Source organism: Serinus canaria, chromosome Z, assembly GCF_022539315.1.
Source record: "Serinus canaria isolate serCan28SL12 chromosome Z, serCan2020, whole genome shotgun sequence".
NCBI lineage: Eukaryota > Metazoa > Chordata > Aves > Passeriformes > Fringillidae > Serinus > Serinus canaria.
In genome coordinates this window covers 48180750-48197088 of record NC_066343.1, presented here as the reverse complement: position 1 = coordinate 48197088, position 16339 = coordinate 48180750, and the positions used below count along the sequence as shown (strand labels likewise).

At 38.4% G+C, this 16339-nt stretch overlaps 1 protein-coding gene across 1 annotated transcript; it reads left to right on the top strand.

Moving 5' to 3' along the window:
• Positions 1–3558: 3558 nt before the first annotated feature.
• Positions 3559–16003, top strand: LOC103823827 (monocarboxylate transporter 13-like). The gene is made up of 5 exons (XM_018924055.3): positions 3559–3732; positions 7116–7424; positions 11001–11144; positions 12271–13077; positions 14930–16003. Exons 2-5 carry the CDS (start codon positions 7223–7225, stop codon positions 15154–15156), a joined length of 1380 nt encoding a protein of 459 aa, XP_018779600.3. The 5' UTR covers positions 3559–3732; positions 7116–7222; the 3' UTR covers positions 15157–16003.
• The last annotated feature ends 336 nt before the right edge of the window (positions 16004–16339 follow it).

The window sequence follows — 16339 nt, the reverse complement described above, 5'->3', positions numbered from 1 at the left end:
TTAGTCAATCTTAAACTAATAAGAATTTGTTAAACTGGTAATCAGATAACCAGAACCCAGTCCAAACCCAAGCCACTTACTCTTTTTTTATTTGTTAAATAGCTCACTTTTTACAGTCTGACAGCTTCTGACAAACCCTAATCGCTCACTTGCTTATTTGCTACCTCTTTCTCCTCTTTAGCCCGTCTGATATCTGCCAGCTATCACTGCCAGCTATCCTGTCTCCACAAAACACATCCCTATGTCATCCTAACTTTATGCAACCAAATCACCACCCTGGTTCTTCTTCTCTAATCACATCAAGATTAAATTTTTTTCTTCAAGACCTTAAGTACCTCTATACTCATCCACATATGTTACCCAGGTTCATTTATCATCCCATGTCAGCTATTTTGGCAGTGATGTCAGCCTGTTTATTTCTTAAATAACAGTTTTCTAATATTTTCACATACTATCTCTCCTGCACACAGTCCTCAGAATATTTATGTTCAGGCTACCTGTATTATATTAATAATCACTTAAAACCACTAATCAAATAATTGATTCACTCATTTCAATCAATATTCTCTTAGCTGATGGATCATATGACCTGGGAGTGTTTTATCTTGGCTTACTATCTGCTTACCAATGCTGTCAGAACGCTTTGGTCAAAAAAAAAAAAAAAAGTATGTGATTAGAGCAGGTAATTCCAAGCAGAGGGACAAGCATGATCACCACGAAAGACTGATGAATGCAGGAGGCATGGTTTCAATAAGCTCTCTACTTTCCATCTGACCACAGCTGACTATGAGGAGACTTTGCCAGGATCTGTGTGTATTTATGCCAGGCTGGCTTTCTGCATTTGTGCAGTTTATTTAAATAAGAACTTAATTTCAGAGACTAGTTTCCCATATTTTATGTATACTGCAATAATAACAAGAGGCAATAGGTAGGTATGTTGTGTCTTCTTCAAAGACAGCCCTGTTCCCATTGAGAAATCAATGAAGAAATTCTATGGTGGTGAAAGGAGTGAAGTAATTTTGAAATCAGTGGAGCTGAAATTATTTACAGCAGCAGAGAACAAAATCACTACTTTCAGTTTTGAGAATACTGAGAAAAAGGCATTTTAGAAATATATATGTATCAAGCCTCTGTTTCAACCATTGCAGATTTCATTCTATGAGCCTAGTAACAAGAGCCAAGACACACTAACTCCTGAATGGTTAAATATATTCTTTATGACTTGACAGGACAGCATTTAAGCATAATCTCTTCATAATCATGAATCACTGTTATTGAAATACAGATGTTCCAGGGAGATTCTCATTTCACTCTACACCAAATATTTCATGGAGCAATCTGTGAATGTATTTTGTGCTTACTCAAGCACTTAGAGTGTAAACTAACCCTTGGAACTAGTGAAGGCTCAGCTGACAAACTAGATCTGGGGAGTAGTGACTCTTCTTGCCACCTGGAATAAACTTGTTTTCCTCCAGTGTATGAATGGAAACATGAAAGTTCTCATAAGAGTTTTCTAAGATACTTAAATGTTGAACAAGAAATAATGTAAGCAGTTTAATAGAAGTGCAGTCTACAATTTTTTTCTTACTTTTAAGTAGAAATAAGAGATACTTAAATTTTATTTGTAAATTTAACATGTGGAGAAAACCAATAGATGACTAAGGAGAAGTACTGTACATCGGTATAGCATAAAATTTCTTCTGTATGTTGACAGAAAATTGTGAAAATATTTTAGCCTGATCAGATGAACAAAATATACTATGGTATTAATGCATAATGGTAGTTTTGGATAACCCAAACTAAATAGTATGAGTAATGACTAAATGTATTTAGTAGGAAGGATTGTAGAAAATGAACATTCAGTGTAGTCCCATGAAGACTATTCTGGTTTTAAGAGAGAGTCGTGACAGGCCATGACAATATTCCTTTGCACATAATCCCCAGTAATATCAGTGAATATAATGTTAAAATAATCTGATGGACTGGCCAGTGAAATATTCCAGACTTCATTATTTTGTCTATAGTCTTGAATTCCCATGACTGTAATATAATATTCAAGGGCCACCTATTCCAAGCATCCTGACAATGAGGAAGTCAGGCAGAAACACCAGGAGGCTCACTGGGTGAGCCGTGGGTTCTGAGGGAATGGGCAGAGGAAGTGGCTGAGCCACAATGTCACATTTGAGAAGTAAGCTGTGGCAGTGAAGCCGGTGGAGCTGTCAATGACTGGCAAAGGGAAGCATAACTACTGTTTTTAGTGAAGCAATAAGGAACACCAGTGGAACTGCAGGCCTCTCAGTCACACCCCTGTGCCCAGCAACATCACAGGTCAGAATGTGGCAGTCTCACAGGGCATGTGAATACACTGACTGTAAACAACCACCATGTGAATTTCTCCTCTGGATTAAGCAGTCTCATCTGTCAAGTTTCATTCCTGGCTACTTTTTTTCTGCCTTCTGCATTGTAAAGGCACACAATTAATTTGCCAAACTGGGAAACTGCCCCAGTATAGTGACCAGCAGGGTCAGTTCACCAGTCTAGTTCACTGCATGAAAACTCACATGGTAGTGAGAAGGTGAAGTAGAAATGGCAGCAACTTTTCTATCAAGACTGCACACTAATTCCACTTCAAAACCTACCCCATAATTTTCATTTGCTGTGATTTTGTCTTCTCCAGCCCTAAAACATACTCTAGAGAATTTTCCCAGCAAAAGAAAATTAGAATGTCACATTGGAAACTTGCTGGCTTCACATTCAAATATACCAAAAATATTAAATATATCTGTTTCTTAGTTATGCAGGTCAACTGCATATTTATACTTCCCTTACTGCACACAAACTACACAGATTACTAATCAAGTCATGAAGTATACAAACATTTAAATAAAAATACTACAAAATGCAACAAGCTACTGCAACAGCGCATCCTGCCCCCCCCCCCCCCAAATTACAATTGCAGTGTAGCCACCACAATCTTTGTGCGAGGTAAATTGGTAGGAAAGGGAAAAAGTTCCAATAAGCCAGCAGTGAGAGCTGGGAGAGAAAAGCTTTACAAGGACGAGCAGTATTTAACTGTGGGCTCTTAAATCACATAAGTAAAGGACGGTTCTGGTGTGGTGAAAGGTTCAAATATGCACATATCATGCTCAGGAGGGCACGTTCAAACTTCCTGTAACTTCGTAGTTGCTGCAGGCTATGTGATGTTCACTGTAGCCAACATCTGCCCAACAGCACAAGCATAGGGAAGCCACAAATGAATTTCAAATTTGAATAAACATTTGCAGTAAATGCCCCAGAACACAGGGGAGTCTGAAGTCAGCTGACACATCTGAACTTTCTGGTTGGTCCAATAGTTGAGTTCAGTAGAAAACATGGACAGCAGTCCAAGGCTAGTGTAAGTATAGTGCAGATAACTAAAAAAATCTGCATTCCTCTTGCAAGTTTCCTCCACCCATTCCTGATTTTGTTTCTCTGATCTCTAGTCAGGACAGAACTTTGTTTTTCTGAGTATAGGTGGAGTCAAATAACTTTTGAGGAGGGGAGGAGGGGATTCTTATAAAATCCAATGCTTACGCATCCTGAAGGAGACAAATTGGTTTGTTCAGCTAGCCAGATGGTAGTTCAGATGAGAAAGATGACCTGGTGGTTTGCAGCACAACTAAAGAGCTTACACAAACTGGAAGGTGAAGGAAGAGCTTCATATCCCATACAAGCCTTGGCTATCTGAATAAGGTAATTTCTTGATGCTACTCTTGATTTTTGTTACTTCTAACTGGTTGCTCATACCATTCAGCCCCTCTTTTCCATCCTAATATGCTTTGTCAATAAACTGCTATAGATCATACTCATTAGACTGACTCCTAAAACGATGTTGTGAAGTTAGAAAGGAAAATTTAATGAAGAGTTCCTCCTGAATTTGTGTCTGAGGAGCAGTAACTAGTACGACTCTAGTGTAGTTGAAGCTCTAGTTACAGGTGAGCATCAGCAGAGCCAATCTGAGTGTTAGACGAAAGTCATAAGGTGTGACAAACAGCCTGTTCCTTGACTGTGTACCAAGTCATATGTGTGGAGGAAGTTTCAGCATAAATTACAATTGATTTCTTTGTTTCTTTCCATCTTTCTTCTAATACAACCAATAAAACAAGACTGTATTATTTAATCTGCTGTTAATTTATTAAAGCTATATTTTGTACTTAGTTTTACATAGTTCCTGTTTCGAGGTATCAGCCTTTGGCAAAAGTACTTTTGTGTCTTTGAATGTTAGATATCTTTTTTTTCCTTTTCCCTTCTTTTTTTGGTGAGTCCAAATATAAGGTAATAGTACAATATTTGTACTGGAAATCCAAACCAAAAACCCATTACCAAGTCACATTTCTTTATCTAAGTGTGGAAAAACTTAATACTTGCCCTTTTTTGTCTTCTTGGGGAACCTATATCTGTAAAGTATCACCAGCCCACAAGGATCCACTCAGCCTCCATTCAGCAAGAGTGAATGCGCTTTTTTGGGGAGTGTTAAGTATGACTTGCAGGAAAACAAGAAGTTTAGGATTCATTCTAATAACATTTTTTTTCTTGATTCCACCACCATGTTGTTTTGCAAGGTGCAGCAAATGTGTTCAACTCATTTGCTCTTTTGTAAAAAGTAAATTAGAACATGGAGCACAAGATAACCAAGTAGAACAAGTATCCGTCTTCACAAGTTTATGTGGCACCCTAAAATGCAAGCAATGAGATAAGCATTTTATAATTTATTTTTATTATTGTCTGATAAGCTTTTTGAATCATTGTCATGAATCAAAGCAGACATAGCTTGGAGAACTTGTAGAGCATGAATAGAGGAACAGCCCCGGTGCCTCAGAAAGTGTCTTTGTAGCTATCCAGGTGCAAAGATAAAGGTTGCACTCTTGTCTGCATGTTCTTGCTGGCAAAATTTGCCATGAGCATAATAATACTACTAACAGAGCTGTCTGCTCTTGCTGATACATACACCAAGCACAGGCTTTCCTGATTTAAGTCCATGTCTCACAGGACATCTGTTCTCGCTGCCATGAGAAATTTTGGAGGTAGGATTCAGTGGGATGCTAGACAGAATGCTTATGCTTCCAGGCACAGCTTTACATTTTTGAGGGACCTTGTGTATGACCAGACATAACAAAAGGAGCAATACCCTACAGGTACTCCTTTTTATTTAGGTTAGCTCAAGGGACAAAATGGGTAAGTTAGGATATTAATACCTTACTGTTTACCATTACTCAATAGTTAGGAGCAAAAGGAGATCCTATGTAGGTTTTTTCAGCTTAGGGTGTTTGCAATTACATAATCTTATAATAAAATTTCTCTTGCAAGTGAAGGAGGAAGAAAGCAAAGTGTGGTGTCAGAAACATGTTCTCTTATTGTAATATCTATGCTTTCTTCTACCCTGTTCAGGCATTCCAACAATTCCCTATAGTATGTAGCTGCACTGCTTTCAAATCCATAGGGCTGCTGGAAAATAACTACCTCATTAATTAATAATGCAACTGAAATAGCAATTTCATTTTGGAGTTACATGTAACACTATGATCATTAAAAGGAACTGAAGAATGAATTCTGAGCTGTGACATAAAAGATGTATTTGTCCTAAGGAAACATGCTGTTCATTTAAGTTTTGTGAGCAGTAAGGCCCAATTTATTCTCCTCCTGGGACAGAGTTTGCCTAATGAAAGTGAAGGGTGCTGGGTGGTGTCATGGAGATTTTATCATGCGTGTTTTAGTCTGGGTGTTGCCTGGTAAGCAACAGGATTTCTTCTATCTGTCTTGTGGCCCAAATTATAATCCCTTGCCCAGGCATGTCTATGCAGAATTCAGAAATATCAGTATCATTCTCCCTAGGCAGGCTCATTTAGCTTGAGAGTTGCATCCTTTTTATGTTCTTCCAAGCCTCAAACAAAATTATGACCATGCTATTTGAACTCAGCATTGTCAGAATGCTACAGCTACAGCTTCATATAATTTCTGTATTTTCGTAGAGTAAACTGAGCACTAATACAACTATTAATGCTTCCAACTTTACAAAATTATGATCTTTGAAAGAATTTTGAAATCTTTGACAACTGAGAAAACAGGTGCAGCAAGATCTGACAACTTGCTTAAGATCACCCCAGAAACTGTGGGAATGAAAACCTGTTTCTTTCATACAGACCTCAACACAAGGCAGTCCCTCCCTCTCTTGTGGCTGTTTTAACATTTTCTAAGATGTGCAAATGAGTCCAGTGCCATGTCATCCAGATATGGGGCAGTAGAATGATTTTGGTTCTCATCCCTACAAGGCTCTCATGGCTTCTTTTCCCATGCTGCTGCAGTGATTCAGATCCTCCTGAGATCATGCACCTCAAGGGAGCAAATCACAGGACTAGTGACTGCTTCTTTGTACTGGATAATTTCAAGTGGCATGGATTCCCTCATGCAGCTCATTTTCCCCAGGTGCACACAGGGTAGATAATTTTAAGTAAAGTACATCTTCAGCTATCTCAAGTTTCCCATTCTCCTGCAGAGATAGGTCTTTTTTGGTCTTCTGCATCTTGTACAATATCCCTACTCAGATTTTAGTGTCCATGAAGAAACCAGAAGAATGTATGAATGTTTCTCTCCCTCCAGCCAGATCCCATGTCCTCCATGCACTGCATGATTGCTGCATGTTTACCATAAAGCTTTTAAGGGGAAATATGCTTTTTCAGTTTTGTGCTTAATAAGATGTTCTTGCTTAAGAATATATCTTTGTAAGGATGGATGTGCACCATTTTGGCAAAAATGCTTGGCGTTGCAGGAATGGTTAATATTTATAAATGCTAAAATTCTTCTATCTTTGAAAATCTTCATGTCTGAATATTTTCCCATTGCCTTCTCTCCTTTGTTCACATCCGCATGCTTCTTTTGCTTTCTTAACTCTGTACTTGAATTTTTTTAACATTTCTTTATTCAGTCTTCTGTCTCTTGAGGCCTCTGTTACCCAGGTAATATTTTCAGTCAAACCACTGTAATGAATGTTGTATTTTAACTTGATGATTACTTGTGTAAGCCATTCCTAGAATATTTTAATTAATTTCTTTAACAATGGGCCTTCTACCAATTTGCAGATCTGTTAAAAAACCTCATCACCATCACTACCACACAAAAAAAAAAAGAAAAAAAGAAAAAAAGAAAAACAATCCAAAAACCAGAGAAGATCTAAGAATTAGAAAAGATGCAGACTAAAGACAGCAATCCACCAGACGGTGGCTATGGATGGGTTGTGGTACTGTCAGCCTTCATGGTGATGGGCCTCACTGTTGCTGTCCTCAAGACTTTTGGTCTGTTCTTTGTTGAAATCCAGCAGCACTTTGATGAACTTGCAAGCACCACTTCTTGGATCACATCAGTAACCATTGCTGTCTTTCATTTAGGAGGTAAGTAGTAGTACTCCTCTAGCATTTAATTTTAATATTAACTATCTGAGAAAGTTTGGAAGTCTTCCTTAAAAAACACAGTCCCAGAAACATGTAAGGTCTAGACTTCCTTCTTCTGTCTCTACAGAAAATACAGAAAAATTTCAGAAAATTGGCATTTAATGCCTCATATATGGACTGGGTTAATAACAAAACTCTATAGACACAGGAATCTGATTGCTTGAAAAAACATCATGTACCTTAACTCATGATTAAGTTTTGCTACAGTCTTTGAGTTAAACTCATTAGGGATAGTAGCCACAGAGCTTGTTGAATCAAGCTCTTAAAACAGTTTGTGCAAGTTCACTAATCTCAGTGTTACTGTCACTTTTTCAAAGTACTTTAAAATACTTGTGACCCTATCCATCAGGTAAGCCATCTGCTACCAAAAGTATTCTCACTCCCACTTTTTCTCACTTCTTTTTATTTTTACCAAGATCCCTGTTCTCTGCATGTATTACCAATTCTATGTCTTCTTCACCCCTCTTACTATGATTCCAAGTTATTTATCTCCCGGAAGACTCACAGGGTTAAAAAGAAAAAAAAATTATTAATGCAGAGAGAATTCAATAAAGACATGGCCATGCAAGCAGAGAGTAGGGGGAGATAGAGTGAAATATCCCAGTCAAAGGCAGTGAGGTCAAATACCACATCACACCAAATGAAGGAGGGAGGAATTAGAAACATCTGCATTTGACTCAGCTTGGTTGTTTAGAGAGTTCTTAGTGCCCTCTAAACTGCATGATCCTTCACATGATGTGAGGATTCCAAACATGTGCAGGCTTGCACTGTACAGAATTTGTGAAGCCTGCTCTGCATATTCTCATAGAGATATATGGTTGCTATAGGTAAATATCCTTACATAATAAATGCTATCATAATTTTGTTTCTGAAGACACTTCTTTGCATAGACACTGTATAATTACATGTATCCTACTCAGTCCACACCTATCAGTGTTATTGCTTGGAACTGCAGTACTTCCAAACATCAAGAGCAATTGATATTTCTTTGAAAAATGTATTCAGAAGGAAAAAAAAGAGTAACCCAAAGTCGAAGTAAAAAGACAAAATAAGTCATGAGTTGAAAAGTTTTTATCCGTTCCATAAACTGCTATCCTTGATGCCTGCTTTGCAGTGACAGATGTAATTAACTGAAAAAAATAATGAAAAACCTGCTTCACAGACCACAGAAATTAATAAATGGTAATCCATCAATTTGGTTAACAAATATATCACTGACATATTGTGATACTATTGTGTGATTCAGGGAATGAGAAGAAAAAGCCAGCATAGGAGGGAAAAACTTCACAGTCCTGTTTTAGTTAGATTTTGTTTTGTTTTAGCATATATTTACATTGTATAGGAATGTATGAAGGAATAGAGCACATGACACAATAATTTTAAGTACAAAGCAGAAAAAAAGATTTTGCCCAGCAACGTGGGAGGCCAGTCTACTTCAAGGAAGGCAGCTATTATTTTCAGCAAAAGTTGTTTTTCATCCTTTGAAATCCATTGAAAATAATCCTCTTTCAGTGAAAAAGGTTAGTGGTCAAACATTCCAAACCCCCTCTGTATAACAGTTTATAAATGTCTCAGGTCAATACATAATTGTTCTCATCTTTTTCTGCCTTTGCTTCATTTATAGAGACCACAAGACTTCCTGATGAAGATCATCTGGGCCTCCAGTTCTTTGAGCACCTTTCCCGGCCTGGCTTAATCTTTCTTAAAGTGTCACTTAAGGTGACACTTCAGTAGAAGCATAATTACTGAATTATTATTTTTTCCTATTTGGATCCTTTCAACAGCAGGTCTTGTTTCTTGTGTCAAAGGAGAGGATATGCTTCCACTCCCAAGGTTTGCACTTGCAACAGGCTGTTCACTTTACCATAGCAAGGATTCTCCCCATCACCTTCACCAGCCTTCTCTTGGTACTGACATACATCTCCCAACACCTTTCTCTCTGTACCCTTGTTGTCATCCCTTTCCATTGTGCATTTTCTGTGTGTTGCCCTTGTCCTTTCAGACTCTGGAGTCAAGCTGTTTTACCATTTCCAGTTCTGTGGCTAGCTTCTTTCTTTCTCTTGCTACTCCATGTTTAATTTCTGCCTGTTTATTCTTCTTATTTGCTGTTTAAGAATTGAGATTTGGTAATATTTCTGCTCCAGCTGCAGATCTTTTTCTTGTCTTCAAGAACTTTCATGGATGTTATCCTGTGTCTAATTTTCTCTTATTTTTTTCATCATATTTTATGATGTATGTACTGTATGTACTTTGTCATGTCTCATCAACTACATCTTAAGATAATGACTGAATTTAAGTATCATTTTAACATGATTATAAAATTATCAGATTTTTGCTGTAAAAGCTGATGAGACATTGAGGTTTGTATAACTCCTGCCAGGTCTTTCTGCTGTCAGACAGTGTACATGCTGCAGATTTTGCAACAAGTAGTACTCTGTCAGGTTTATTTCACTCATCCTAGTTACCAAATTCTCTAAATTCTGATAAGCACAGGTTAATGTTCAACAACCTGCTCCTACAAACTACTACGAAACCTTCCTTGCTGGCTGCTTTTTCTTACTAATTGTCTTCCTACTTATTTTAATTTAGAAGCATCGTCCCCCTTAAATGAATTCCGTTTTATGCATGAACTCCAGTTCCCAGGACATTTAACAGATTGTAGGGAGCTGGTTCATGCCAGGTGGTACTTGGGAACCCCCTAGTGGCCATGGCCATTTAGAGGAATCCTACGGCCTTGACCTCGACTCCTGTGATGCTGATGGAAAAAGCAGCCAGGCAGTAAAATTGTCCTTAATTAAGCAAAAATATCCCTGACATTTCAGGTGTTTCCAGAGAGGGACTAGAGACCAAAGCAGCTGCTGCACTATCATAACTGTACCACCTGCACCTTTACTCTTGTGTTGAAGAGCCCCTGCACTCTGTTGTGAGAAACTGTACCAATAAATATTTAAGAAATGAACTGTAAAAAGTATTACCATAAAATAAACCCTAATTTTTGGTCCTTTATAAACTTTTAAAATTCCATTAAGGGTTGATTTTTGCAAAATTCTAGAAGACAAAAGTTAGTTTTCTCCAGAAAGATTTCATACCAGACATATCAGTAACACTTTCTCAATAGTACAATTTTTATAGATAAACCTATAAATTCCATGGCTGAAGTTTCAATTTCTGCTAAAGCAGTCCATGCTTTAGAGTTCTGTCTTGTTTCATCCTTACATGAAAATCAGTAGAACTGTCCTACTACAAGGAAGGCAATAAAATGCTCTTTCCCTTTAAAAGAGTCCATATATGTTGAATATATTTTCAAATATCTGCCTCAGGGACAGTAATTTCTCTATCAGCAAGGATACAATTTTGAAACTTTGATTGACCTCCTACCCCATCCAGCAGAATTAAGGCTCTTTGTGTCAAGCATTATAAGGGTAGTCCTCATCAAAATGTTTATTTATTTGGCCATATTGATGAGATGAATGTTCCTAATGTATTTTTCCTTCTCTGTTTTTTCTGCTGATCTAGCCCCTGTTGCCAGTTCACTGTGTGTACAATATACCCATCGGACAGTTGTGATCACTGGAGGACTTCTGGCCTTTTCAGGAATGGCATTGGGATTTTTTGGACTCAACATGGTCTGGATGTATGCAACAACTGGCTTCCTACAGGGTATGAATTTATGGCTTTATGGCTTTCTTCCACCAGCAACTTATTTGAGGGTGCTAGTGGTAGGAGTTTTAAAATCTGGTATCTATTTTGACTTTATGAGCAGCCAGAACAAGCAATGCTCTTTAAAAGTGACTTTCCTCCTGTCCCACTCTGGAAATAAGAATTTATACAGGAAACCTGCAACAACAAAGAAGACAAATATTTAGATGCCAGTCATTTACACTTGCAAACTATATGCAAGAAGAAAATTAAATGTTTTGTTTCTCATTCAAAGATAAGTGCTTTGTGAAGGTTTAAAAAAACTTCATAAAGGGTACTGAAATAAAAAGACAGGGAGATCCCAAATTCTGTACCTTCAATCAGCTTATATGTTTTGAACAGCGTCCCAGGCTTTCATTTTATTCCAATCCTGTCCTTTACTTCAGGCAAAACCAGGCCAGGAAATTGTCTCCCAACAGCTAGCAGATTTTCCTGGAACAGGAAGCAAAGCTAGCAGGGAATAAAATAAACCATTCTGAATTCTGCACTGGATGCCTGAGAAAATGTCTGGAATTTGAACCCTTTGGCAGACCTGGGGTGACAGAGTGTTGGGAGCCATCAAAATAACCCTTAAGTTAGAGCAGGTTTTAAGTTTGCTCAAAGCAGTTGAGCAAGAAAATGAAGAGCAAATAGAGGCAATATACCAGCTTCCTTCATGTCCCACCTCATGTCTACCCTGAACACAGCTCAGCTTAACCGGCTGGTCTGACCTAGTACCAGTCTTAACACAGACAGCATGGACTGGGATCTGCCTAGCTTCACCCCCATGACCATGTGATTTCTCATGCGCTGGCAAAGCTGTGAAACCAACTTCTTTTTTTTTTTTTTTTTTAAGTGAGAATGTAATAATGTCTATACTTCATGCTCTGCTTTTTCACTTGAATATTTACAACATAGAGAATATAATGTATAACAAATATACCCTTACACCTACACCAGTTAAGCTCATGCTTCTTCGAGGCAAAAATGTTTTCCTTCTAACACTTTTTAACTTTGCAAACATAGGAGCACTGACTGCTTCAATTTCCACCTTCACCAAATACCTCAATAGTGTCTAACCAGTGCTACTTCTGTTGGTGTTTTTCAGGTCTTGGCATTTCTTTTTCGTGGACACCAGCCATTAGCATTGTTAGCCGCTATTTTTCTAAGAAAAGGCCTTTGGCCAATGCTATTGCCAGTGCTGGAGAATGTGCCTTTGCATTCATGTTTGGGCCATTTTTCCAGTGGTTGATTAGTCAATATGGATGGAAAGGTGCCCTCTTGATCATAGGTGGCATCCAACTCAATATTTGTGTCTGTGGAGTACTGATGCGTCCCCTGGCAAGCAGCTGCTTCCTTGAGGCCAGCCGTGGTGAAACTGAAGTACCACCTGGCAACGGTGCATCGAGGGCAGACAAAGAAGATCAGTCTCCCATCACGCACAAAACCTTCAACTGGATGCTTGTGAGGCGACCAGAATTTGTACTTTATGCCATTTTTGGTATATTAGCTGCCATGAGTTTTTTTGTTCCTCCATTATTTTTAGTTCCACTGAGCTACAGCCTGGGAATAGATGAATCATGGACTGCATCCCTCCTATCCATTTTGGCTATGGTGGACTTTGGAGGAAGATTGCTGTGTGGCTGGTATGCCAACCTCCATGTTACCAAAACCATTCATTTGCTGGCAATGGCAATTACATTGATCAGTACTTCCCTGATGCTCTTGCCACTGGCTAACAATTACCTTTCCTTGGCAATTTTCACTGGATTCTATGGATTCTTCTTTGGTACAACAGTCGCCATTCACATTACAGTGCTAGCAGATGTTGTTGGCATGCCAGAATTTGACAGTGCCCTAGGACTTTTCATGCTTATTCGAAGCACTGGAGGTTTTGTGGGGCCTCCTCTTGCAGGTAAGTTAAGACAACTCACTGCCAAATACAGTTTAAAAGAGGAAAGGGGAATGGTAATCCGAACTGAAAAGATCTGAATCTGCACTCAACTTTCCCCCTTTTTTAGCTCAGGAGTATCCGAGCCAAGAAGTACATAAAAACAAAGAGTTTAAATCCTATCCAAAATACATTGCTCCCTCTCTTCTGTGTGATTTTGGAGATACCTTTACCACAAGAAAGGAGGGATGAAAGGCAGGGTTCACTTGGTGGTCCTGCTTCCTGAATCCCATGTAATGCCACTTGATGGCCTCCAACTATCCAGATAAGAAAGTGTGCCTTTGGCACAAGCAGCAGACACATACTTTCAGAGAAAAAACTGAAATTTGAGACTAGTGACGTTACACAAATGTTGGTATTGTTGGGAGAGTTTCTACAGAAGTTCAAATTGAACAGCCTGAAACATTAGGCTATGTAAACCTCAAGGAAATATTCAGAGAAATGCCTGCTGGTTTTAGACAGCATTTGAGCAAACTAGTATAATAAATAGGGAAGGCAGCACATAAGAACAGTGGGAAGAGAGAGCAGACAATGAGACAGCACATGGATTTATGGGCTGGCAACATGATGTAGTCATCTCGGAAAAATGCAAGACAAATGAACCGCAAGCTGTAGAGGCTTTAAAAAGTGATATGGCAAAAAAAAAAAAAAAAAAAAAAATTGACCTGTGTGACTTTTACAATGCAGATCTGAGTCCTCATCCAAAGACCATTGTTCACACACTACAAGTGACTTTACCAATGACATTGCTAATGGGTTGCAAATGAGTCAGACTGAATAATGGAACATTTTAATTCACTTTTGAAATACAGGAACCAGGAAGATTTGTAGAGGGTTTGATACAGAACAGTGTCAAAAATGTGTTGGAAAGATCTGAATAAAATACAGTTTATAGTGGCTGGTCACTAGTACTGATTATCTGGGAATCAGTGTGGCTCCTTTTTGTATAATTAGTGAACTACAAAGAAGATATGGAAGAGCAGGGAATCCTAAGTGCCTCTCAAGCGTCTCCTCTCCTCTTTTGAGTGTAAAATCTAAAAGATTTGAGTTCATGGTTCTTGTGCTTATATAGGGCTGATCTTAGTTTAGAATGTGGGCTAGGGAGTACCCTAAACATGGACAAACTTCCCACAGCAAGCCACCTTAATCAGCCCACAAAGGAATGTGCCATCATACCCACAAGGCAGCTGACACACTGCTGCAGTGCTACTACTGTGCTGTGGAGATTTTTCATTTTAATACACAATGGCACCACATATTTTGGTTGGCTTCAACGTCCCTGAAAACCAAGGTTTTTTTGTTAACATCTATGACTCTTTGTAAAATGATGAACTGGAAACCCATAACATGTCAGACAAATTCTCCAATTTTGTCTCCAGCAGATGAATTTCCTTTCCTTCTATAAACTCCCTCATGCTGTAGTTATGGTCCAAATTACAGCAACTGGTGACAGCTACACCACAGAAAATGGAACTGCTCACATACATAGCTGCACAGTCTGTCTTTTTTTTCTGCCAGTACTTGCACTGTCTGCCACATTTGAGGTTGGAAAGTGCTTCAAACTGTGTAATATATTGTCTCACTAGCAATTCACATATGCAAAACAATGAGACATGAATTGTGTTTCAAAACACAAAAATGAAAAATGAAAAATGCTGTACTGGTGTGATGTTCCATGTGCTCATGGTGTAGAAATCTGCCAGACAAGTACGTAGCCAGCACAGTGCCTTTGTAAGAGGATATATTAACGGTGCTGAGCTAATTTACATTAGCCTGTTCTCTGTCAATCATATTTCTGTCATTTGTTTCTCTCCAGGTCTGATTGTGGACATGGCTGGAGATTACAGAGCAGGCTTCTACATGGCAGGAGCCATTCTTGTCCTATCAGCTGGATTTTTAATTATTTTAGATCGACTCCAACAGAGAAAAATAAGAGGAAGCAAGATTAGAACTAAACCAGAAAAGTCAAGGTTACCCTACCCGTCCCTCCATATCCTGAAACATCAAACCAGAAAGTATGGAGAGCACAATGTAATGGTGTGACTACATGAGACTTCTGACAGCATCTCAAGGACACATGGAAGTGTTTTATTTTTGCCAAACTCACTACTATTAGGATTTCCAAAAGAACAGAACTTTGGGTACAACTGTTTGAAACAAAGGAAGAAAGTAATTAATTTACATGCAAACTAGAGCAGTACCATTACCATATTGTTTTGATATTGAAATTGCATTTTGACTATGCAAGTCTTCAGTAGAGTCCCAGATGGTGCTAAATGAAATAGGCAAACCATAGTCTAAATTAAATTGCCATGAAGCATGTGTGCAGCAGATAGAAACTCTACCCCAAACTGCAGACTGCAGCTATCGCTAAAAAAAGGAAGAGGCATCAGCTCACAAATGCTTACTTGGGGAAATGGTACCCAGTATTTTCAGTAAACAAGGTGGATCTGAAAGCACAAGAAAATTAATACAGTTTTGAGCTGAAGGGTTTGCAGAGCAGTGCTGGAATAAGATAAATAAATAAACAAACCTGATAAAAGTTATATGAGTAATAGAATACAGTAGAGAGAAATGCAGTCCTAGAAATCAGAAGTAAAAAGCAAAATACACCCACACAACATGGAGAAGGAAAGAAGAGTAGTAGAGGAAGACCTAAGGCTACAGTGGACTTCAAACTGAATAAGAATCCCAAATGAAACCCTGTATTAAAAATAGCAAATGTCTTTCTGTGTTGTGGTAATATACAGGAAATAACAATGGCAATACAGAGGAGATAACAATGCTTGCAGGGCTTTAACTGGAAGAAGTACATGAGTTACAAATAATTAAGTGGAACATAAATGAGACAATTAAGAAATTAAGGGAAAATTACAAGAAATAAAGTTTGCCTGGTTTAGAAGACAAAAATTTTTACAGGGCATGAGAACAGCCCTCAAATTCATAATAGTCTGAGATGAAGAAAACATGATTAATTCCTTTGCTTGTTAAGACAAGTGGTAATTTTTATCATTCCCAGAAAGGCAGTTATGTAACAGGGGAAAAGCTTCATTGTAGCCTGTCAAGATACAATGCAGGCTATACAGAATTTCACAGAATTTCACAGAATTTCTAGGTTGGAAGGAACCTTTAAGATCATCGAGTCCAACCCATGTTCTAACAGCTCAACTAGGTCATGGCACTAAGTGCCACATCCAGTCTTTTTTTGAACACATCCAGGGATGGT